General features: G+C 36.9%; 9 protein-coding genes across 9 annotated transcripts; 6 read left to right on the top strand and 3 right to left on the bottom strand.

Annotated features, from left to right (window-relative positions):
- Window positions 1–758: 758 nt before the first annotated feature.
- On the bottom strand, window positions 759–3,375 carry PKNH_0936100 (conserved Plasmodium protein, unknown function; the record flags this gene model as incomplete). The annotated part of the gene is made up of 2 exons (XM_002259349.1): window positions 759–1,068; window positions 1,361–3,375. The coding sequence occupies 2 exons, from the start codon at window positions 3,373–3,375 to the stop codon at window positions 759–761; spliced, it is 2,325 nt and encodes a 774-aa protein (XP_002259385.1).
- A 2,127-nt stretch (window positions 3,376–5,502) lies between these two features.
- Window positions 5,503–6,154, top strand: PKNH_0936000 (sporozoite surface protein essential for liver stage development, putative; the record flags this gene model as incomplete). Its single annotated transcript, XM_002259348.1, has 2 exons — window positions 5,503–5,545; window positions 5,733–6,154. 2 exons carry the CDS (start codon window positions 5,503–5,505, stop codon window positions 6,152–6,154), a joined length of 465 nt encoding a protein of 154 aa, XP_002259384.1.
- A 1,205-nt stretch (window positions 6,155–7,359) lies between these two features.
- Window positions 7,360–9,471, bottom strand: PKNH_0935900 (calcium-binding protein, putative; the record flags this gene model as incomplete). Its single annotated transcript, XM_002259347.1, has 1 exon — window positions 7,360–9,471. One exon carries the CDS (start codon window positions 9,469–9,471, stop codon window positions 7,360–7,362), a length of 2,112 nt encoding a protein of 703 aa, XP_002259383.1.
- Window positions 9,472–10,242: 771 nt separating this feature from the next.
- On the top strand, window positions 10,243–11,747 carry PKNH_0935800 (conserved Plasmodium protein, unknown function; the record flags this gene model as incomplete). The annotated part of the gene is made up of 2 exons (XM_002259346.1): window positions 10,243–10,554; window positions 10,674–11,747. The coding sequence occupies 2 exons, from the start codon at window positions 10,243–10,245 to the stop codon at window positions 11,745–11,747; spliced, it is 1,386 nt and encodes a 461-aa protein (XP_002259382.1).
- A 1,140-nt stretch (window positions 11,748–12,887) lies between these two features.
- On the top strand, window positions 12,888–13,548 carry PKNH_0935700 (ribosomal protein S14, apicoplast, putative; the record flags this gene model as incomplete). The annotated part of the gene is made up of 2 exons (XM_039114060.1): window positions 12,888–13,296; window positions 13,445–13,548. The coding sequence occupies 2 exons, from the start codon at window positions 12,888–12,890 to the stop codon at window positions 13,546–13,548; spliced, it is 513 nt and encodes a 170-aa protein (XP_038969684.1).
- A 1,718-nt stretch (window positions 13,549–15,266) lies between these two features.
- Window positions 15,267–16,565, top strand: PKNH_0935600 (conserved Plasmodium protein, unknown function; the record flags this gene model as incomplete). Its single annotated transcript, XM_002259344.1, has 1 exon — window positions 15,267–16,565. The coding sequence occupies one exon, from the start codon at window positions 15,267–15,269 to the stop codon at window positions 16,563–16,565; it is 1,299 nt and encodes a 432-aa protein (XP_002259380.1).
- A 1,744-nt stretch (window positions 16,566–18,309) lies between these two features.
- Window positions 18,310–20,259, top strand: PKNH_0935500 (CLPTM1 domain-containing protein, putative; the record flags this gene model as incomplete). Its single annotated transcript, XM_002259343.1, has 1 exon — window positions 18,310–20,259. The coding sequence occupies one exon, from the start codon at window positions 18,310–18,312 to the stop codon at window positions 20,257–20,259; it is 1,950 nt and encodes a 649-aa protein (XP_002259379.1).
- A 1,683-nt stretch (window positions 20,260–21,942) lies between these two features.
- Window positions 21,943–23,250, top strand: PKNH_0935400 (apical exonemal protein, putative; the record flags this gene model as incomplete). The annotated part of the gene is made up of 1 exon (XM_002259342.1): window positions 21,943–23,250. One exon carries the CDS (start codon window positions 21,943–21,945, stop codon window positions 23,248–23,250), a length of 1,308 nt encoding a protein of 435 aa, XP_002259378.1.
- Window positions 23,251–23,890: 640 nt separating this feature from the next.
- PKNH_0935300 (ribosomal protein S9, mitochondrial, putative) lies at window positions 23,891–24,802 on the bottom strand (the record flags this gene model as incomplete). The annotated part of the gene is made up of 1 exon (XM_002259341.1): window positions 23,891–24,802. The coding sequence occupies one exon, from the start codon at window positions 24,800–24,802 to the stop codon at window positions 23,891–23,893; it is 912 nt and encodes a 303-aa protein (XP_002259377.1).
- Window positions 24,803–25,239: the final 437 nt, after the last annotated feature.

The following is a 25,239-nucleotide window of genomic DNA, read 5'->3' as shown; positions in this document are numbered from 1 at the left end:
TGTGGGGATTTTTTTTTTTTTTTTTTTTTACCACATTTGCAAAATTGGGAAAATCTAAGGATGGACTTACCATGCACCGCAAAACGTGCAACAAGCACTCTTACACAATTTTCAGAATTTGTATTTTCCTCCTCGGCATACGTATGTACATAAGCATACACATACAAACACACATGCGCATGCGCGTGTTGTATATGCATCCCCGAGCGTGCACAAACAAATTTCACCTGTCAGTTCAACAATGCCCTACTGAGACATCATTTACGAATTTTTCTGACACCAAGATCAGTTGCAAAGTCGTATATTTTTATTAAAAAAAAAAATTGTAAAAATTGTTAGGTTGCCCCATTATGTAAGACATTCGTTTAGCACGAAATTGTCCAAAAGTGGCAAATGCACAAGGATGCTAAATGGGAAAATACGTAAAAAAGGGAAAATAAGGAAAAAAAAAAAAAAAAAAAAAAAAAAAAAGGAATGCACCATTTAAAAAATGTTAAAAATTGAAGATAAAAAAAAAAAAAAAAATGCCAGAAAATGCACCACTAAAATAATGGCAGAATTATGACTAAATGATAACAGTGGAAATGCAAAGATTATTCTCTTTCTCCCTAAGTATGTCACAATTTTTTGCGAATCCCCTTAATTTTTGAATTTCCCAACTTTGAAGCGCCCCTATGGGTCCTTCCCCTGAACGTTCCTTACGCCGCACTTGTGTGTGCACATGCCGCACTCCACACCACATGCATATGCGGAGACCTCTAAAAATGCCTGGACAAAGAATTCATTTTGTGAATCCAACGCAGCTGTGTCTCATTAAAATTGCGTGTCTGTAGCTCCTCCAGTAGAGCCTTATACTCGCGCATGTCATTATTTATAACTAAGCTTTGGCGCTCGTATTTTTCCATGAAGTTTACGCACTTGTCCTCTATGGGGGTTACCAGTTTCAAACCCTTTGTGCCTTTAAAATTGTTCATCAGAAGATTTGCTCTTTCGTTGAACTTCATCGCGGTGTCCTTTAAAATGGAAAACAATTCCGCCCTCTGCCGTATGGCCTCGTCATACTTTTTCCTGAACAGTTCGCAGCGGGAGAAAAAAAAAAAAAAAAAAAAAAAAAAAAAAAATGTATCATATATTATGTATCATCTAAAACGCAAGGGGAAAAACAAATATTCTCACAGTTTATATGTGCACCGCACATGTGCGCTAATCCTTTGTTTACAAAAAGTTGGAAGTGCCTCTTCCTTTTTTTTTCGATCTACTCCGCCATTATGCATCAGTTCATGGAAGACAATTCCCCATCATTTTCCACGCCATGTTTTGGGGGGATACAAAACTCGGCAAAAATTCTCTGGATCATTACCTCATGTCCTGAGTTTCCCGAAATATTTTCTCCGCATGGTTCATCGCTTCGTTTAAATTTTTCAAGTATTGTTCTTCGTCCTTTTTCTGGATATCTCTTATAGCAGCTTGCGAAGTGGAATTAGCATCATCAGCAGTTTGCTCTTCCCTTTTGTTGTTGGATATACCTACCCTCTCGCTATTTACTAAGGACTCGTGTCTAAACTTGAGGAACGATTCGAACTCTCTGTCAAGGATAGTATCGACTGACTGGAATTTCTTCAACTGCTGCTCTTGTCTATCCTTCTCGATTTCCGCATATTTGAAATTCAACCCTCTATGGTTTTCTATTTCATTTTTTATTTGCATATTTTGTTCGCTGACAAATGATATTTCTTCAAGAATTTGAATTATTTCATTTTTTCTTTTTTTTTCCTCCTCCTGATAGTCTTTCATCATTTTGTTCTGCTTCTCCACTATTTGCGCAATGCTATGTTGCAATTTTTTTTCACTTTCCTTAAAGAAGGCATAATTATGTTGTAGTGTTTTGTTTAATGAGGTCAATTTGTTTATGTATTGCTCCGGTAAATTAATCACTTCTTTTATTAAATAAGATTTGGATTCTTCATCCAAGGAAATAGTACCAAATAGGGCATCTTCTATCCTTTTCAGCGTTTCCGATTTTTGTGGCATTTCCTCCTTTTCTGAGTGTTTCTCATCCTTTTCATCTTCGTCTTTTTTCCACAAATTTTCTCCTTCCATTTGGGATTTCTTTACATAATTTATGTACACCTTGAGGAATTCCTCCAAGGGGGCATCAACCGAGCAGAGGAACTTGAAAATCGGTTCGTCCTCTTCCTTCATACCAGAATCGCTGCACATGTTGAGGTGGACATTCCAGTGCATGTCAGCCATATTGCAATATATTTCGCATATCATTTTTGCTACTCTGTTAAAATTTGAAACATTCACCAGGGAACCCTCCCCCGTGGAGGTTTGTCTAACGAATCTGCTCAACTGAGCGAGCGCCATATTCACTTCGACGTTATCAGCCTCTTCGAAAATATTAGCCTCTTCAAAAATATTAGCCTCTTCTGTCTCTTTTTTTTTCCCCTGCCCACCGCAATAAACGTTAACAAAGAAGAAGTTGTTCCTCCCCACAATGTCACTTTCACCATCGCTCACAAAATCCCTATTTAGCGCTTCGCTCCCTTTTACGCTGCTAATGTGTATGCTGATTAATGTACAGAAGAAATGTTCTCCCTTTTTTATAGCATCACTCCGGAAGGATTTCCTCTCTTTTGCTGCAAAGTCGAGTATATCCTTTAACTTTTGCGGGTCTGAAAATTCTACTGGGGTTGTTTTTTCTCTGAATTCTTTTAATTCACTCTGGAAAGAGCTATTTAATTTCCTCTCCTTCTCACTTTTAATTCTACTTTTGATGTTTTTTTCATTGCCCCTTAAAGTGCAACTTTTTATTTTTTGGTAATACTTTTTATTCTCACAACAATTTTGTAAAAGGTCGTACCAACTTCGTGAATTCAGGAGGCCATATCTTAATGAGTACCTTTTCTGTTCATTTTTTTTTTTAAAGAAAAAATCTACCAAGTTTCTTATTTGCACATGGCTATGTCTATAAACGGGGTCATTCCTTTTAACCCCATCGTTGTTGTATTTACATGTGTGCGACTTGTTCGCGTTCCTAATAAATGAGACGACACAGCCACTTCCATATTCTCCGTGACTCCTCAACAAGCCATTTAATATGTCTTTATTCATTTTATCCTCGTTGGAGCAGTCGGCACAGCTGAATAACTTGGCGTCGTCCTTAGCACCACCATCGTACATATACTGCACTTGACGAAACTGTGCCGGGTTCGAATTTACACACTTTTTATAACGCTCTTCCAGTTCCTCCACTTCCTTGCTTACTGCGCCATGGTTGGTAATTTTCTGCTTTACTTTTATGTACAACTTTAATTTCCCATGGCACTCGTAAATCACGTTATTCACAAGATTTTTATTTTCAGTTGGCATTGTAAATGCTGGGTTGGAGGGGCAACGCACTGCGCGTGCATGCGTATGCTTGTTTGTGGAGATATTCGTGGATATGTATGCATAGACATGGGTTCATATGTTGGCATGTTTGGACACATATGTACATAGACAAGTTCCCAAGGCAGGCTCGCTTAAAAATAACAATAAATTGCGCGCCCTTCCTTTTTTTTTTTTTTTTTAATTCCCCCTCCAGGACAATTACGCGCGTAGGAAAATCTGCGTTTTTTTATTTTATTATCATTTATTTGTACTCATAGGACATGACCTTTTGCAGAATTCACTTTGGAATTAGAAAGGAAAAATTTAGGGCAAGCATTTGGGGAGGACAAAATTAAGAGGCGAAAATGAGAGCGCAAAAATGAGTGTAGGATTTCTTTTAAAGGTGCAAATGATTAATGCGCAAAATAGGAGGAAAAAAAAAAAAAAAAAAAAAAAAAAAAAAAAGTATATATATATATATAATGAAGTAGGAAGGGGAGAAACGGAGAAAATAGCATCACGCTTTGCTCCTATACAGTGCTACACTTATTATAGACCGAGGAAAATTCCCACACCTCTATTGCTCATACCTCATATAACAAAGTAGAGGAATAAATATTTTCTAGTGATTACAATTTATGAAGATACAGAGTGAACTTCATTTCTTTTTTTTTAAGTCTTTTTAATTCACTTGAGGTGAACACCTGTGTAGTGATCATTTTTTTTAAACCGTACTTTTTTCTTAACACAATTATGCCTCCGTTTGTTTTCTTTGCAGAGCCTATGTTTTTCTATTTTCTGCAATCTTACGTGGAAAATAAATTGTCCCTTTATTTGGCCCATTGTGTGTTCCATCTTTTTTAAAATAGCCCCCCTTGGCACACGTGATCAGGAACCCCAGCGTGCCAGTCACTTATGGGAAACGGCGAATTTGTTGAAGGAAACCATCAATTTTGTTTCATATCTTTTTGTAGGTAGTTCTGTACAAGAGGTCTCCACCATTTCATACTGCGCTCCGCATAAATCTCGTTAAAAAAAGTATATATATTTTTTTTATTTTACCAAATGAGCATGCAGCTATAATGTTTAATTTTTGCCCTTTTAAAGGGATTTGTTTTCATCACCATATTTTTCACGTGTTTTAATCCTTTGGGGAGAAAAAAAAAATAATAATAATAAGGCGCCAAATGTACCTACACACTTTTCCCACCATGCACGCTGTTTAATCTGTTGTCTATGACACTGCTGTGAGAGTTCCTACAAATGAACAGAAACGCACACACAGATGGGTCAATTGGAACGTTTTTCCTCCTATGCGCGATTAAGCATTGACATGTGAGAATCGGCCAATGTTGACAAAAAGGCGGATATACGTTATGTGTTCAGTACGTTACATGCAAACGAAGTTTGGGTTCCCACAAAAGGATAAAATGAAGCAAAACAGAACCAAGTAAAATAGGTCGGTGAGCACAAATTTTTCTTCCCACTTTGATGGAAGACAATGCCTTTTCATATTTTTCACACTCATGCATGCAAACTGCGTGAGCAATTAATGTTAGCAGAGGACTTTATTAACAAAAAATAGGGGAAAGAACAAATCTGTAAAAGGAAAAATTTCAATAAACTAGTGAAATGGAGGCATATTTTGTTCCTCTTCTACAGGGATGTCACAAATATGTACAACTGTTCCTGATGTTTCAGAGCTTTTGAGCTTGAAATGATTTTTCGCTCTTTTTATTCGTCTTCCACATTAAATCATTTAAAAAAAAAAAAAAAACAAAGGGAGAAAAATGGCAAAAACGAAAAAGCAGAAAAAACTGCTCATAAGGAATGTCACACACAAAGGCATTTAAAAATTAATTCAGAGAAAACGAAAAAAAAAAAAAAAAAAAAAGGCCATTCGTTGTGTTAAAAATTAAATTAAAAATATCACAATAAAAACATTTAAATAAAATTTCAAAAACGAAATTTTATTTATACACATTGGTTTGAAAAACTCCTTCAGCTAAATATCCCCCTTTACGCAATATACATTGATATTTACAACAACATACATACGTATAGCAATAATCCCTGCGCGCAAAAATTTTACACCTCAAGAGAGTAGACACAAGAAAAGCGAACAGAATGAGTCCTCTAGTTGTAGATACATATGATTGCGTCTATTTAAGTAATTAAAAAAAAAAAAAAAGAAAATTAGCTCTATATATATATGTACGTTCGCGCGTCATTTATATGTGGAAAATTCATCCAATGCGTAGCTTGAGAGGAGCCTCTTTTCGTTGCAAAATATGTCCATGCACGTGAACATTAGCACATATACAGCTGTATATGTTTTTTTTTTTTTTTTTCCGCAGGACCGCAACCAGCAAGGACATACTATTACCCCCTAGGCATGACGTGGAAATATGTCGTAAGCTCTAAATCGACAGGTTGCTTTGGCACGACGAAAAAATACACCTTGACCCCAGAGACATACTACTACCCATATTACTATTACTATGTTTATTACACCCCGGTCGAATCGTCCACCGTGTGCTCATCGAATAAAAAAGTAATCAAAGATAAAAAAAAGAAGAAGGACGAAGATAAGAAAGAACTAAAAGACGAATCTTCAAAGGAGGGAAGTGAAAAAGAAGAAGAATTAAAAAAAAGTTCAGGCAAAAAAAAGAATGAATATGCTGAAGGAGAAAGAGTGGTGAGGACTTACCTACCCGTAGTGGAACCGTTCTATTACACCAGCAGCTATTATGTTCCACGTGCAATTCTTTTCCCATAGTGTTCGCCGCAGCAATAGGGTAGAAAGATCGTGTAGGCGGAAAAGCCTGCATGGAAAATGCCCCGAATGTTATATATGCCATTTTATACACCGGTTCGCGGATGCGTGAATTTTCCTCCTCCATGCGTTAGAATCGTCGTAAAACTCACGGGGCAGGCACATATATATATATATATATATATATATATATATATATATATATGAACCATTTTGATTATCCCCCCGTGAAGAAGAAAAAAAAAAAAAAAAAAAAAAAAAAAAAAAAAAAAAAAAAAGTGGCTTACTTCATGACAATTTTAATATTTCCTATTTTTTTCACTTATCGTAAGATCCCATACTTTTGGATATCCTTCTTTTTAATTTTTTCTGTCTTTTATATTTAATATTTGTTGCAGTAGCACACGTTTCTCTTTTCCTTTTAAGAACAAATTCGTTTTACAACTTTGCGACGTTTTTACAATGTTTCTTTAATAATGTTTTTTTTTTTTTTTTTTACCTGAACCGTTCATACAAAATGTTCCCCCTTGAAATGATCATTATTAACCTGCGAACATAACTCAAGCATCGCATTAAAGTACGCATTTTTCTACTTTAACCAATTTCTTTAAAAACAAAAAGGTTCATCAAATGGGTGCGCGGATGAAGCGACTGCCTCGATTGAAGAATAATCCGGATGATGTTACAAAAAAAAAAAAATAAAATAAATAAAATAATAATAAAATAAAAATAAGAAGAAAAATAAATCATAGGAAAAATTCAAAATTAAAAGGGTGATGTGTGTGTGCTCACTTGCAACTCCATCACTTCTAGCTGTAGGTAGAAAAGAGGAGAGACTTATTTAGGAATCCCTGAGAGAAAGTTCTCCCTCGATGTAAAAGTACGCAAATCCGCGAAGAAACTGAATGAAAAAGTTCGCCTTGTATTTTATTGAAGATTGATGCGCTGCATGCTTGTTCCCAATATTTGCGGCAAACGAGTCCTATGTGCTTTGAACAAATATTAACCAAAAGGAAAGGCGCCGGTCTGATTGAGCAATGTTGTCAGGTAAGTTCTGTCCACTACAATGTATACTGAACTACACTGTACCGTAGGTTTACACCATGTTTAATTCTTTCCTCTCGTAATCACAGCAGTCTGCACCACCACACGGTCACCATGCGCTAATCCATGATATGTATGTTCCTTCACCTCCTTGCGCAAACTTCTTACGACTTGTTGTAACTGTAATTGTAGGTCGTTTTAAACCTCAAATTTTCACTCATGTAAAGATCTGAATTTTCAATTGGTTGGACCAGGTTATTGGTATTTTTGTATTGCGTTAAGTGGAATCTAGTAGCATTCAAGTGTTTGTTTAAGAAGTCTTCCTTCTTAGCCATGAAGTTGTCCCGTATTCTCTCTCTTATAACATAGGAGGGGCAAAAAGGGTCCAGCTGTAAGTTGTAATTGGCAACCACGTCGTCGTATTTTTTTGCAATATTGGCATTTCTGTCGTTAATAACATGGTCACTGGAGGATCTTTCACGAGCACCCCTGCCAGAGTTATATCTCTCCCTCTGCAAATTTTTAACGAATTCGAAATATGGCTTGTTGGTATTTTTAATCCAATTGAGCATAGACTTTTCCTCAAGTTGATAATTTGCCAGAAAATCATTCACATTGATGAATCCCTTTTTTTCCGTATCGATATATTTTAGCAGTATGTCAACATCGGTATTTGAGATATCCTTAATTTTTAACTTTTGGAAACTTTTACGTAAATCTTCCTTCGTTATGTAACTATCTTTGTCAATGTCTAGATGTTTAAAAATTTCGTAAATGGATAAATACGAAACTTGCGAATCCGTTTTCTTATTCTCCTTTTTTGTGCCTAAATAATTTGACTTGAAATTGTTCCTCACCGAGTAGTCTATTTCTTCTATTAAAAATTTTGCCCTTTTAATTTCGTCCTTCTTCAATTCCTCCGCGTATAACTCCCCTACAACTTCCGAGGGGGGGATATTTCTGGAGTAGAAATCGTATGCGTCTTTTATACTTTTGTTTTGGCTATTCAACATTTCGTAGTCGATGTTTAAATTTTTGATGAAGTGATCCACGCACACTTCGTTGTCTTTGTTAGTTAACAGGGTGGATATATAAGCCTTCATGTTAAATTCTGTCAATCCCTCTCGTTTTTTTGCTCCTTTTGATTTATTCTCCGATTGGTAGGAATAATCACTGTTGTTCCAGCATTGTCCACTCGATGAATGAGGAACATCCTTTCCTCGTTCTTCAATTATTTCTGTGACGTATTTTTCCAGGTCGTCAATTTTTATTTTGTCTTTACCTTTGAACAAATCAGCTAGCTCCCTCTGCGATATGAGTTCCTTAAACTGTTTGGAAAATTCCGAAGCTTTCAGCCTGACATTGTCGATGTAGTTAATTGTTTTTAGCTTCACATCCTCTGGATTAAAATTGTACTTTAGCATTTTGTTTTTTAACTTGCTACACACAATTTTGTTTACATAGCTATTTTCGTCATTTCCCCCCTTGAGATTAATAAATGTGGAAAAATCCTTATAGTTTATTTCTTCTCCTTGGCAATTTAAATTGCTTTTCAAAACACACCAGGAGTATTTTATCTTGTTCTCCCCCATGCTAGGAAGTATATATTTTACCATGTGTTTATATTCCTCATAATTAATTTTTTCTTCTTTGTCGATTCCTCTGGATGGATTGTTGTCCCCTTGCCTTCCATTTTCCATTTCTGATTGACCTTTTGCATTTCGCGTGTCCATTATTTGGCCAATTTTGTACCTCAGCCTGCTACCCTCTGAGTTGTGTACGTGACTTAAATAACTCCACAACTCCGTCACGTCAATCTCTTTTTCGACTTTGTCATTTGAGCTATCATGTACCTTCACATTTGTTACGTTTATTTTTTTTTTGCATTTGTTAGGCTTAAATTTACATGGGGTATCTTTAACATAGCCATTTTGCACACCATCAGTAATTTTAGAAAGTTGGACAAACTCTTCCTTCCCCCACTTCTTTTCATTTTTCGCAATTTGCAGAAATTCCCCTCGTTCCTTTTCATGCTTCTCCTTTAGTTGGTTTGAAAATATGGCACTATTTATTACTCGAGAAGTGACCGAGTTTCCTCGCCTGTCACCATTGCCATGGTCATCGCCATGGACATCGCCATGGTCATCGCCATGGACATCGGCACGGCCATCGGCACGGCCATCGCACACATTGGAAAAATCAGACACGGCGGAGTGGAAACCTGGTTTGTTCGATTTCCCTGTCTTATGACATCTTTCCTTTTTTCTTGTTGCCATTAAGGATAAACGAACAGGTTTGGTAAAAAGAGCATAGAACGTAATAGTATTTTCATGCCCTGTTCGCAATAAGGGTGGCTATAGCCTGTATGAGCGAGTCATTATACTCGCACCGAAGTGGATAAGTGGGTGGATAAAAAGGAATATTTCATAGAAGTAAGAAGTGGAAGTATACACAAATACACAATAATCAATACTTAAAAAATCAAAACGGCTTATTTTTAAAAAAGGATAATGATTTCATATGCCTGAGAAGTTTTACTCTCCCCGCGGGGTCCTCCAAATAAATGTCTTTTTTTTTTTTTTTTTTTTTTTTTTTTTTTTTTTTTTCCTCATAATAAGCGCTCCCCCTTTTTGCTTCATTGCACATGTTTGTGGTTCGGATAAATTCGTCTCATGGGAATGTTCTCAAAAAGAGAGCTGTAGAAATGATACAATTGTTTTACTCATTCGGCGTGAGAGCGTTTTTGCAGGCTTGGCAAAAGAGTATACTCAGCCGGCGCACTGCACATTGGGATCCCATACGACATCTGTTTGAACGTAAACATATGCTCAATCATGCATGCACAAATGTAAGGGGAAAGCACCAGAGTATTTTTCTCTCCCCTCCCTTCTTCCCTTGGCTGATTCGTTAATCCGTTTAATTACATAAAATAGCACATCTTGAAGAACCTTGACCTGGTGGAAGTGAAGGGGAAAAGGAAAAAAAAAAAAAAAATTAACCATCCCTAGCAGGAATATCAGAAGTAAATACAGAAAGGAGAGAACAAAATGAAGAAAAATGCAGAAGCCCCTGACAGACAGGGGAAAGTCGAAAAGAAATGTATTCAGGACATGCTAAAAGAAAACGACTGCGAAACTCTGGAAGAGCTTAAAAATTTAATAACCTTCCTGAACAACGAAAATAAAAGGTTGCATTCAGTGAACATTGAATCGCTGAAAAAAATAAATATCCTTACCGTCAGGGTGAGGAATTTAGAAAGCTTAGCAAAAAATTATGATAAGTTTTATCAAAATGGAAAAAGCTACAAGGACAAGTTAGATAAGCTCAGTCAAAAAGTAAATGTGCTCTTGGGTTATGCAGTAAGTGTGCACTTAAGGGCATTCCTGGGGGAATACCGCGCCAGTACGTTCTGCGTCGAAGCAACCAAATATACACTACCCCCCGGTTAACCACTTCTCCCTCCACGCTTACCCTGTAGAAGGATAAACATAACGAGTGCTGCGAACTGATCGGAGAGCAAGACAAGTACTTTAGAAACTTCTTTGCAAACCTGAATAAAATTATCCAATCGATTGTTTTGTTGAACCCAGATGGCGAACAAGGAGAAGGAAGTGCCTCTCCCCGTGCTAGCAACCCACTTGATGGGGAAAGCTACCTCCAAAGGGAAAAGACAAAAGGGTCCTCTTCAGCCTGCACATCTGACAATGACCAAGACGACAACAATCGAGGTTGCGCCAATTCGGAAGATGAAGAAAAAGAAATACACAAAAAATCGTCTAATTATTTAACCATCACAAGGGAACGCACACATAACAGGATGAGCACGCATGGTGAAACATGCAACCATCCCGATATGTGTCCACTTGATGAGTTACGAATGAAAGAGCAGGACAGGTGCAACGAAAGAATTGAAAAGATAAAAAGTTTATGCGAATCATTCAGAAATATAGACAATGATTCTTCCAAATCTGGCAATTCCCATGAAAGTAAAAAACCAAATGAAAAAATTCCCTTTTCGTCAAAGCAGAAAAAAAAAAAAAAAAAAAAAACATTAGATAGTCAGCTTGATGAGCCATTCCATTCAGAATTTGAAAATGAAAATATGCATAAGTATCAATTGGAGAATGATGAGGACATCAAATTTATCCAAAGTGCAGATAAATGGGATGGAAAAATACGTGAAAAAGTAACGTACAAAAAAATAAATGGAACCAAAGTGGATGTACGAAAGAGGCTGGAAGACATTGAGGATTATGATAAGGACATAAAAAAAAGGTTAGACAATTTGGTAAACGATATAAGTAGTAGTAAGGAAAAAAAACAAACTCACGATATGGCCGCAAAGAACACTTCCAATAAAATCCCAAGCGTTCAAAGCAATATTATGGATATCTTAAATAATCGAATGAGTAAGGCCTCCTTGGAGCATATCGAAAGTAGCAGTACTCCCAAGTACGTCAAATATAACACTATACATCGGGAAATTATGAATCCACGTCAACACTTGGTTAATCAGAACAAAAATTCTGTTGATCATATTATTTGCCTGTAATGCCTATTTTGTACGTGTGTAGCGTTTCACCGTAGACTATTCCCCTAGGGGGAAATACATAGGGTGATTACAACAGTACATCCCTATTAAGTGCCTTTATATAAGTGTCCCTGCCCCATTAAATATGAATCTCTCAGTGGGAAGTTCCCATTATAAACATTCGGTTATTTGGAACACGCTCATTATGAACCGTTTGTCTTGTCAGTGTGTTTTTTTTTTTAAAGTAGTACATAGTGTATGTATCTCCTCACTGTACAGTTACATTTTTTGGTCTTTTAAAAATTTCTGAATTTCATGTGCATATATGTTTTTTAAAAATTCTTTCATTTTTAAAGCAACATTTTGGAAGTTATGCGGGCGGGGAGTGGAAACCCTGAAAAGGAAAAAAAAATATATATATATATATATATATATATATTCTCCACCTTTGGGCTGCCTTTAAAATATTATCCACTCTGAGGAAGGGTGAAAAAAGAAAAACGACCTGCCTACCCCGACAACGCAGCGGTGCTCTTATTTTTTTTTTCCTTTCCCTCGCTATAAAAATGACCAATTTTTTACTTCAATTCTGAAGTGGCAAATAGCGGGGAGTTGTTCAAAATGATTTCTCAGGTATCTTAGTTTAGTACAATTTTCATTTTCGTTTTCATTTTCGTTTTCATTTTCATTTTTTTTTTTTTTTTTGTTCATATGAGAACATCTTAAAGGTGACCTCTGAAGAAATCACAGAACATTTGCATATATCCTCCTGTTGGAACGGATGAGCAACCTTTTCATCCTCCAATGTGTCAAAAGAAGAAGCGCAAACATGAGGAATTCCTCTTTTGGATTAACATGGCTCATATATAAGGACACTCGCGACGATGCGCATATGTACCTGCACACACATGTGCGCAGTTGCTGAGGGGTAGTAAATAAGGATCACACCAATTTAGCATGCCACACCAGTTTAGCATGCCACATCAGTTTAGCATGTCATACCTGTTTGGCATGCCAGAGGAGGCTCTTTCATTCCAGTACGCTTCACAAACTGGGTATTTGTCGTCCTATTTTGTCCTTCCTCCCTCTCTCACACACAAATATATACTCACATAAACAACCACGCGGAACGTATTTCTCTCCAGCGGATGAAGATGTGAAATGTTGAAGTTCATAAAATTTTTTTTCGTTTACCTGATTTTAACAAACGCTAAGAAGGTCTGTTGTACGAATGAGAGATACCGGTTCCCTTTGTTTTTAAATGGTTCCACAACGTTTGGTGCAAGAAGAAAGAGCCAAAGTTGTGTTGGAAAAATAACTCCCTTATATTTGAGGAAAAGGCTGAACCCTAACGACAAGTACACAGTAATCAAAAGACATGAAGCAAAAGTACAGAGAAATTTAAAGAGGAAGTATCTGATTGAAAGATACAAGGAAAAAAGAGAGTTACTAAAAAAATACATAGCAGAGGCGTCCTCCCCTATTGAATATGTTTACTGGAAATACAAGTTGTCTTCTCTTCCCAGGGACTCGTGCCCTGTGAGGTTCCGGAACAGGTGTGCCATCACAGGTAGGTGTGAACAGCGGGCGGCACAAAAATGCAAGAAAAAGAAAAAAAAAAAAAAAAAGAAAAAAAAATGTCCATATTTGTATGCATATACCTAACTCCTACAAAATGTGAATACAATAAAATGCGTTTTTTTTCATCCCCTCCCCAGGCAGGGCTCGCGGATATTACACCTTCTTCGGCCTGTGCAGACACCAAGCTCGTGCTCTCATACAGAAATTGTTCTTCCCTGGTTTTGTCAAGGCATGTTGGTAGCATTTGAAAAGTTATCCATGGATCATCGATGAGAAGCAATTGTGACACCGCGCGTGATGATTTCGCGGCTATGTCAGACACAGGCAAATTGACAAATGGATGTTATAACGTTTTCCATGTGCTTCACTTTTGTGTTTTTTTTTTTTTTTTTTTTTTTTTTTACCTCGTTTTGGGGGAATACAACGCAGTTCTCGAAACAGTTATCTGTATTCCCCTACTTGCAAAGTGCCAACCCAGGTACAACACAACGTTAACATAAAATAGTAGTAAAAAAAAAAAATAAATAATAAATGGACATTTGATTAGCACGTTTGACATTTTCTTTTGTTTCCTTTTTTTTTTTTTTTCTCTCTCTCTCCCCTTCCTGAGAAGGTTATTTTTGCATGCTTGCCAACTTCCCAATGCGTGAAAGCTTACTCCAACTATTTCCCAAAAGTGCTTGCGAGAATTTTGGCTAATTCAGTGCCCTGCACACATGGGAAAAAGAAGAAATTTATTTATTTATTTTTTTTTTTAATCCGCTTTTTGCGACCAGTCAAAAGTCGCTTGTTCTTCCCCTTCACATAAGGTGCGCGAAAGGTTTGACATCGTTTCAAAAGAAGAAATTCCGCCATATGTATGTGTTCCTTTGCGTCAGGGGGAGGTGGTGGGATTTGTGTGCTAGTTGTTTGCCTACACGTATGTTCGTCTTCTAAGCTTAACTTTTTTCTTTATTTTTTCAAATGATCCTCTCTCATTTCTTGCCGGGGGTGTGACATATATGCGACAAAATTTGTACAGTCCATTTTTCATGCATCCCGTAGTTGTAGGCTGCACCGCATTTGTGTGTCATTTGTTGTAGGTGACAGGTAAGAGCATGAGTATGTATATATGCTAAGCACCAATACAGCGCAGTAAAATGGAGTTAAATAAAAAGGGAGAGAGAGAAAAAAAAAAAAAGCACAACCCAGTGATAACATAATGCCTTTTCTTTTCTCTGCGCAACGTTCTTTGTAGAGTTTTTTTTTTTTTTTTTTTTTTTTTTTTTTTTTTTTATCCGTAGAAAAAAATTATAGTTCTTTTTTTTTTAATTTTCGTATATTTGTAAAATAATTCGTAGATTTTTATTTTATTGTATATATATATTTTTTATTTATTTCCTTATTCCCCCGTGTATTGTATTTTTAAGTGAAAGGTTATCCACAGGTGAGAAGTTGCTCTCTATTCCTTGTGGCGATACGTGCTTACCTTGCCTTAGTACATTTTTACAATTCCACCAATGGATCAAATGAACATTGGAAAAAAATAATTTAAAAAAAAAAAAAAAGGACCTAGTTAGCTTAGCTCCTATGGGGAATATCGCCATTTGAACTTTTTAAATCAAGTAAAGTGCAACCCTTTGTTAGCAAATGAGAAGATGCAATTTCTATTATGCTTAAGTTGGTTTATCTGTAGAGGCAAAACCCACACAGTGGCATCACACGTGGTAGTAGAAAATTGAACCAGAACGAACGATCCTCACAACGGGTGCACGTTTTCCCGCACAGAACACACATAAGGAACGTATATGCAAACGCAACACATCTCTTGTGCATCCGAAAAGTGTCTACGCAAAAGCGGAAGATTTGTTTGTCCTTGTCTCTCTACTGCTTTGTAAACATTCCATTGTTCCATTTACCGCTTCGTCTTTCCCCGCGGAGCCTCACCCTAGAAGTACACACATTGCGTAAGATGCGAAAATGCAAAAAATTCAAAACGAGGTGAAGCGAAGAAGTCGCTTCTTCAAATGGGACGAGAAGTTTTACAGTAGCAAGTTAAAGGTGGAAAAGAAGGCGGAGAGTGGGCATCAGAAGGGGAAGGAGAAGAGGTACAACCTGTGGAGGTGGGGGTGCTCAGGCGAAAGCATTTTTTCCTCAGTGAAGGTTGGAGAGAAAAACAAAATGCCGGAAAAAGTACCAAATTTCCAAAATGCAAAAATTGAAAAACTATCAGCTGGGTGCAATCACTCAGCTTTTATAGTCGACGGAAAAATATACACCTACGGTTTGAATGACAAAGGCCAACTAGGAAGGTCGATAGAGGAGGAGAAGGATGGAAATAAAAATTATTCCCTAACACCAAAGGTAGTGAAGACGGATGGAGATATAAAATTCAGAGATGTATGTTGTGGTTTCAAACACACATTGGCAGTAGATGTAAATAATAACTTATACAGTTGGGGATGGGGTGGCAATTTTTTTAAAGGAGCAAATGGACTGGGGCATGGAAACAAGCAGAATTTAAGTACCCCGAAAAAAGTAGAGACATTCAAAAGTGATGATTCTGAATTTGTAAATATCTGTTGTGGTGATCAACACAGTTTAGTATTAACAAAAAATGGGAAGGTATACGCATGTGGACGAGGTGAGTTTGGTAGATTAGGTAAAGGAAACCACGGGGATCAATTATTTTTTGAAGAAATTGATTTTTTCATTAGTAACAATATCATTGTGAAGGAAATTTCATGTGGTCATAGTTTTTCTGCAGCCTTGTCAACTCATGGGGAGGTCTACGTTTGGGGAAGGAATGACTATGGACAACTGGGCATAGAAAATAGTATCGGAGATTTATACTCTCATGAGGTATACCCAAATAAGGTGAAATATTTCGACATGGAAAATATAAAAATAAAATTTATTGCTTGTGGTGACAATCATATGATTGCTTGCTCAGAAAATAATGTCATATTTTTTTGGGGATCCAGGGCATGGTTGGAACCTAAAGCCATAACCCTTAGCCCCCTCTACCAAAATAGCATAATTAAAAAAAATATAGATAAAATACAGGCAGGTGGAAATACCTACTACTATTCTATGCTTCTTTCCGACAATAAATTGTACTCTTGGGGAAAATACAATTCCTCCTGTTTGGCTTTAAAGGATAAAAAAAATCATAACGAACCTACGCTCGTGGACACCGAACTTTTTAATGGAGAAATCGTTTGCGACATTTCTTGTGGCCGAGGAAGGGTTCTCGCCAAGACCTTGGTCGTGGATTGATGTGTCTGCGATGTGAATATGGCCATCCAATCCTACGTTATCCCCTTTTAGCACATGGTGTGCTCCTAGTTTTGTAGCCACCCAGTCGGATACACCCATGGTACAGTTCATTTGTTGGCGGTCCACTTTCGGGGAAGGGCACCGTCATTCCGTTTCGCCCGCCTAGCGTTTCACGCGACACGTTTTACCATTTACCATTTACCATTTACGATTAATGTTCATGTTCATGTTCAATTTTTTTTTTTTTTTCTTTTTTTTTTTTGTCTTTCCTGAATATTCTTGGACTTAAAAACAAAGAAGCAAGTGCCTCCATTTGCCCTTCATTTATTCCCTTTCAAAAATCATACAACGTATGTTCCATTCTGCTTAAAAAAAAGGGGAAAACAAGGGGAGCGCCTGACACATCTCCGCAATTGTTTACCACGTAGGTGTTTTACTCCCTTCCATATGCTCTACATAAGGCACGAAAATTTTGACCGCGGCAAATATGTTACACCTTTTTTTTCTTTCTTATAGCAACTGTGCAAACTATATCAAAGCACAGTTCGCATATCGATAGCGTGTAAAATCTATCACCCATGAAGGTATTCCTTCTAAACGGGAGAATTTATTCATAGACTGGCAAAAGCCTGTAGATGCATCCTAGTCATTTGGGGAGTTTTTTTTTTTTTTTTTTTTTTTCGCATATTTCCAACATGGGGATGTACACAAATGTGAAAAAGTAAGGACCACTTCATTTAAGGGGCAAATGAAAGAAATGCGAATTTTGCCTCTTTTAACATTTGGAAAAATAACAAAATAAAAAAAAAAATTAAAATAACAATATTAATGCGTTATAGGGAGAGAACACATTTTATAGCACTGGATTGACTTCTAAATCTCAGCACTACTTTTTTCAAACTGCTGGGTTTATAACTCCCCCATTTTAGCCTTTTTTTTTTTTTTTTTTCAAGTGCCGAAGTAGAAAAACGAATGTCATCTCTTTTCATCAAAATATAAGGAGGAAATTGCCCTTGTTCTACCACATGGGTTCATATATTTTTACGGGGATGTAAAAAAATCAAAAGGAGGAAAAAGGAAAAATCACTTGTATGAGGGTTGACCATGTTGAATTAAACGCCCAGTAGTATACGCCGAATTTGCGTGTGTTTCAATATGACCATGTAGATGGAATTTTCCCATGGCTCTGACATGTGGATGAATTTATGTATATAATATTATCTCTGCACGTAGCGTGCCCATATGTATATTCCTCTCCTCGCAGTGCTATTGCATTTCCGCCTGTACCGCCTGTACCACCTGTACCGCCTGTACCACCTGTACCACCTGTACCGCCTGTACCGCCTGTACCGCCTGTGTTAGGGAATCGCAGCCAACCGTTTTCGCCGCTTGTAAACTGAACACCACATAGAAGCCATGTAAATGCGCAAGGTTGTTTAGCCAAGGTGAGAACACAGAAGAGTACACGCACGGGAAAGAACAGTTACTACACTGCAGGTTAGGGGAAATCGTATTGTGTACAGAAGAGATCAGTGAAGGGGTCTGTGGGTACCAGAATATTTAACCTCCTCCCCCACCTCAAAGTACTTCATACGTGTGAATGCGCAAATACCTGTGGGAGTAACACCCCTCTCCTGTGTAGAGCCCAACACCAGAGTATACCAACATTCCATCGTACCCCCCGCGTCGACGATAGGAGTATTATCCCCCCCCCTTTCCCCGAAACAGTAGCGAGCCGAGAACTATGGGATCCGCGTTAAGTGTACCAAGTGCCCCAGGCGGCGAGGCGAACGCCGCGAACGATAACGGAGCTGGAAATGAAAATGCCAGGACCCCATTTTTCCAGAAACTTATCTCCATAATTGTGCAAATGCTAATTATGCACATGGTGATGTATTTCATAACTGGAGGAAAAAACAAGACAGGATCAAAACATGGAAATAAAATAGAAGGCAATAATTTAACACTAAGCAATAGCCTAGAACATGGAGATATATTTGATCTCTACCTATTTCTGAGTGACAACCATTCAGTCGATTATGAATACATTAAAAAAAAAAGTAAAATGATACAAGTGAGGGAAAAGGAATTATACACATATAAAAAGTTCAGCAAATATGAACCCAGTAAATTTAGCTTCTATTTAAATGATTCTTGGAAGGGAGAAAAATATCTCAGCGTCATTATGATCCCACTGCACTTTTATAAAAATCGTAATGGATCAGATTTACTGAGTAGCACAATAAAGAACGAGCTGAAGAAACAACTCCTAATCGAAAACATCCCGCTGACGGTGAAAATGAAGCCTTTCGAATCGGAAGAAAATGAGAAATATAACTTGATGGATGGAAGTTTTCAAAATAAGAAAAAAAGAATTAAAGAGGAAAAAGAAAAGAAAGGTGAAAAGGAAAAAAAAGAAGAATTTTATCACATAAAAAAGAGAATAGATATTAACATTATTTATGATGAAGCAAAACATCGAGTTAGCGAATTTAATATGCCTCATTTGAAAAGATGGAAAATTAATGTACACAATAGTACGTACACTCCTCCAATATTTTTATCCGATTTCTGGTTGATAGAAAATGATTACTATGTATTAGACAGAACCTTTTTAAAAGATAAGGACAAAAGGATAAGTTACATCTCCGTGTATGATCCATATAGGATAAGAAAGAGTGAGAAAGATATTCATTCCCATGTGATAGAAAAAAATGCAGACGAAAATAAGTTAATACATATTGAAATCAATTATGGCACCTGCAGTTTTATGTATTATATGTTCATAAAGCAAATGGATACATCTATACAGATGATGGATAAAAATGACCAATCCTTTTCATTTCAAAATTTGACGAATGCAACAGCTACAAAAGAAATTAACATGATGAAAAAAATTATAATGACTACAAATATTTACATGTTAATTTTCTCTGCTCTCTTTATTTTACTCCATTCCATATTCTCTTTTTTCGCCTTCAAAAATGATATGCAATTTTGGTATCAAAATGAGTCCATGGAGGGATTATCAGCTCTTAGCGTTATAACAACTTTTGTGTGTGACATTATATTAGCCTTATATTTATATGATTCTGAGAGTACATCCTGGTTACTTCTATTCGAGATGTTTGTTGGCGTGGCGCTCTCTGCGTGGAAAGTTACCAAGGCTGTTCATGTATCTTTCAGTAAATCCTATCCCTATATTTTATTAAAGGACAAGAAAAATTACACAGAATCCATGACGAAGAAGTATGATAAAGTTGCGGTGAAATATGTAGGCATTGTTCTCATCCCTTGTTTTATTGGATATGCTATTTACTCTCTATTCTACTACAAGTACAAATCTTGGTACTCCTACATCATCTCTGTGCTTGCTGGAACCGTTTATACCTTTGGTTTCATTATGATGACTCCACAACTGTACATAAATTATAAGTTAAAATCTGTTGAGCACCTACCATGGAAAGCTCTGATTTACAAGTCGCTAAACACCTTCATCGATGACATTGCCTTTTTCCTAATTGACATGCCATGGATGCATAAGCTTTCCTGCTTTCGAGACGATGTTATATTTTTGTGCTACATATACCAGAGGTGCATATATAAAGTGGACAAGAATCGGAACGAGCAGTTAGCCCAGGGGCAAAACCAAGTGGTGGCTCAGTCTGGGCCCGGAGACAAGAAGAACGACTAGCTGTCGCTACGCAACTTCATGACCACACGTATGCGTCTACTCTGTCTCTGCAAGTTTTTACATGTTTTTACATGTTTTTACATTTTTTTTTTTTTTTTTTTTTTTCTTTTTTTAATCCACCGGCCTCCTCTTCATTTGGCCGCCTAAAGCCAGCAGGTATGTGTGTATATGTTTTCCTTTTGCCGGAACATGTGCGTGTTTTCCCTCTCCCTTTTTTGCGTGTTTGGGAAGAGGAGTGCACAGATATAGTCAGTTGAATGTCCGCACTGTGCGTATACTGGCACGTTTTCCCATCCTTTGACCTGGGGATGGATCTGGTGGATTCGGTAATAGCAGCGAATAACACATGCGTATCATTCGTCGGGATTGTAGGTACGCACACACACATAGCGCTGTGCATCCACCAACGTTAAATCTATTCCTGGTAAATTTTTAAAATTGTTTTAACTTATACCGAAAGTGTAAACCTCATTTTTTCTTATTTCACTTGTACTAACCAATCATGAATTCCCAACTTTTCCACGCCGTCCTTTTTACCATATCCTTGTTTATAATTTTTTTTACACTTTTTGCCAGTTTGCGTATCTACGTTTACAATTAATTTTTTTTTTTTTTTTTTTTTTTTTTTTTTATAACCCTAAACTTGAAAAAATAAATAGTTCCTTTCTTTTCAATTACGGACCGTTATAGGGGGAGGGGGGTCATAAAACAAAATCGGGAAAAAAGGAATGCCGAAAAGGTAACGCAGAATTTCACCAAGTGTAAGAATTACTCGAAGCATAAGTATCTCATCCTGCCACTTGAACAGTTTTACACATACGCACAGTTAAATAATTACAGAATTAGCATAGATTTTACCGACCTGGAGAATTGACACTTGTTCGCTACGAAGGGGGGATACTTCATGATGGGGATCAAAAATGCATAGGAATTGGAAGGCCGAAGAGGCAACAGGAACATGTGGCTAATTTGACAGTGTAGAGAATAAATTTCGCGAAGGAAAGCTTTTTTCCTCTTTTGGAGGTTATCCACAGATGATGAAACAAATGTGTGTGAACACAATTGGCGCTACATCGGTTTTGTCTAATTAGTGGATTAGTAAAAGGACGCGCGTGTGCAGATGTTCGGGCAACTAAATACAACGTATACATGCGACATGCATAGATGGAAGATATATTTTCTTTTGTACATTTTAAAAAATATGAATGTGAGCAATTTACATGTGTGCAGCGCTCTGTTGTGTTATTTTATTTTTTATTTTTTATTTTTTATTTTTTTATTTATTTTTTTTTTTTTCCACGCTTCATTGTAAAATTGCCAGTTGTTTTTGTCATACGTTTACAACATGCAGTGCGTGCAAGGTGTACGTATACTTATACGTTTAAGTTTTTTTTTTTTTTTTTTTTTTTTATCTTTTTTAACACCTTCCGTTTGGCCTTTTTGTTAGTAGTTGTTCCTCAGAAAAATAAAATTTGCGCGTCAGTTTTGACGAAAGGATGTGCAAAGTGTCCAATCTGCTCTCGGACATATTTGACCTCGCCGGCCTGCCGGTCGTATTGGCATCTTCCTTTCGTTGTTAAATATTGTTGCAATTTTTTTTACAAGTATATTACAGAGAAGGTATATATATATATATATATATATATATATGGTTCCGAATTTTACCGTTTCCCCCCACCAGACATGGAAAAACTCTTCAACTGCGAAATTTTAGACAGACCCGCGCACAGCAGAGGGGTAAAGGAGGAAGAAGAGCGTTGGGGCGCTGCGGGGGTGGCGGACGATGAAGATGGCCAAAGTCTGGCGCTCCACAACTTCCTAGACTACACTGAACTGTACAGAAAATACAAAGAAAAAAATGGAATTAAGGGGGTTAACAAGTTGCCTGTGTCTCCATACAGATACCCCCCAAAATTAAAAAATCCCAATTTTGATGAAATAAAAACAGAATACATATATGACAAAATAAATGCACACTTTGCAGGGGAAAAACTTGGCAAATCAACGGCAGAAGGAAGGGAAAATAACCAGAAGTGGTACGAAGGGGATTTAAAAATTTGGATTCCTCAAAATGAACAAGAGCGACAAAAAAAAGTGAAGGAAAAAAAAAGTCTGCGAAAAAAAATCTACGACGGTGAAGTCATGTTCTATGAAGATTATGTGGAACAACAAGTAGCCAAGGATTACGAGCGATTCTTTAAAAAACCTTACCAAGTGAAAAAAAAAGATGAAGGAGGTAAGTACTACCTTTACGGGAAAAAACTAGATATGAACGAGCATGAAGATATTTACAGAAAGTACTACAACTTGGATGATGAATTTTTTATCAGACGCATGCAACTGAATGAGGAGATAAATAAAAAAAAAGAAAAAAATGTGAAAGAAGAAAAAAAAGAGGAAGAAGAAAAAAAAAAATTCCAAAAGGAATATGAAAAATTAAGTTTTAAGGATCAAGAATTTATAGTAAAATTAAAAGAAGAAAATAATTTTGAAAGTTATCTAAGTACTTACAAATTTTACAAAAAAAATAAAAATATCTTTGAACAAGATTTGCCAGAAATAAAAAAAAAAGAATTATTATTTGGACAAATTCCTGATATTATCTTACCTGCCAATGTTCGGAAAACAAAACATCCAAAAAATTGTTTAGTTCCCCTCAGTAGCCTACACACATATGCAAAATTTATTGACGACCTTTTCAAGTGTCCCTACATTTACACCGCTATCGATGCAGAACTCGGAAAGTACTGGAAAACAAATGAAAAGGAAGTTATGAATAATATAAAATCGGAGAAAATAAAAAAAGGCTATAAAAAGGATATCTATTCAGTGACCAAGGAGCAGCTAGAAAGTTCCAGTGCCAAATTGAGAAATTTACTAAAGAGTGAGGATACGGAAGGAAAAAAAGCGGCCAACATTAATATAAACTTTAAGATACCAAAAAAGGAAAATAAAATGAAAACAGTGTGCAACGGTAGGTATGTCGTGTAGTAAGGAAAGTACAATGGGGAAGATATGCAGGAATGGAGAATTATGAGCCTTTTTTTTTTTTTTTTTTTTTTTTTTTTTGCCCGACCAAAATGGTATGCACACGTTTGGACAATTACCCTTCTGAGGAGTCATCTCTCTATGTGCTTCTCGTCACATTCGCTGCGGGGGATCCTCCATATCGGGAGTCAATTTTTTTAAAAAAAGCAAAATAATTACTAATTTATGCTTGTACGAAAAAAACATCGAAACAGATACATTCACAGAATGTCATCTGCTCCATATGGAGTGATGGAAAATGGGGCACACCATTTATGGCTGTAGGTATGCCTAAAAGGGAGGGACAAATTTACTTAACCTTCTGAACCATCGGATATGAATTATAAAAAAAAAATATTTCAGAGTTTACATTTCGGAGGGTGCGTTCTCCTCCTCGAGGTGTAAAACAAGCAGGTCATGTATATTCAAGCTTGATGTTTCCATAACATCTGATTCGTCTTCGCACAGGAACAATTGTAGCCTTTCCATACCATGGGCGGTGCACCCGTTATATCACAATATTGGGAAATTAAGAGAAGAGTGAAAAAACAAACCATATGACACATGGTAGCAACATATGTTTGGCGGCGCTGCTTGGGGAGAGTCACCTCTTGGACCACTGCTTCATAGCTCTTGATTTTTTCCGTCCTGGCATTTTTGGAAATTTCTGCCTCATATCTTCATACAGAATGTGGTGTTGTTGAAGATCATCATAAATGAGAGGACAAGCGTTGAGTAGAGCTCGTCCTATGGCCAACCTAGCTGCTTTTGATTGCCCACTGATTCCACCACCTTTCAATTTTATAAACACATCAAAAACACAGGAAGTGTTGGTCACATAAAAGGGTTCCAGAACGTCCATTCGATTATAAAAATAAGGCCATCTAATGTATAGATCTTCTTCATCATTTACTTTAACAATACCACTGCCTCTTTTTATATAAACATAAGCACACGACCTTTTGTTCGTGCCAATTCCTTCTGACTCTTCCAACCATTCCATATCATTATGGATAAATGTCTTTCCCCTTTTTTTATTAAATTTATCAATAAGAATTTTGTTAATAATATTTTCCTCACGATCATGAGAGATATTTATTTTACTGTTTTCCACAGCGCCTTCGTCTTCTCCTTGTTCACTTTCTTCAGGGTTACTATCCCTTTCCTGTAACTCTTTCAATTTCAGATCAATTTGATCTATCTCATCGGAATGCCTATCCTTATTCGCACTAGACAGAAAATTATCAATGAGGAATGGGCTCATGTCAGGCGAAAAAGGGGGGGATCTCATTATAATTTTTTGAATCTCCGTGGTCGTCTTGATCCCCATTTCTTTGGACAAATATAATGCTTCATCCAGCGATAATATGTAATCCCTTTTGTTCCTTTCCTGCGTTACCTTTTCTTCATTCCCCGTAGGGTTCATGTTTATAAATCGCTTAGGAACCCACACGGCATTTGCGACTTTTCCATGTTTTATAATTATTTTTCGGAGCATATTTCTTATAGCCATCATTCTTTAGGTGCTTAGTTTTTATCATACCGTTATAACATGCACTTGTAGTGGAATGGTCGCTAACACTTTGGGGTACACACTAGCTATCTGTTGTTCTCAGTTCTTAGGGGTGTGCTTCCATTTTGGTCGCTCCTTTTTTTATTTGAAGGGAGAGAACTCCGCGGTGTCTCTCTTGATAAAGGGGAAAGTGATATTAATAGCAGGTCGAGAAAAAAGGGGTTTCTATGCAGTGTTGCATTACGAAAGGTGTTATACCGTTTCAGTGTCGTGTGGAATCCTCAGTGTTTCACGATTTAGCAAGCACACTACAAGGTTTCCGTGTCGCGTTGTTGTATCTGCGTTACACTAACACCTTGCAGAGATACTTCCCTAAGGAACCTCTTCTTTGCCCATTTTAAAATGTATCTTATAAATTCATAATTTATATTTTATAACTT

This window comes from Plasmodium knowlesi, assembly GCF_000006355.2.
Source record: "Plasmodium knowlesi strain H genome assembly, chromosome: 9".
Lineage (NCBI taxonomy): Eukaryota > Apicomplexa > Aconoidasida > Haemosporida > Plasmodiidae > Plasmodium > Plasmodium knowlesi.
Note: the sequence above shows the minus strand (reverse complement) of the source record. Positions and strands in the feature narration are given on the sequence as shown.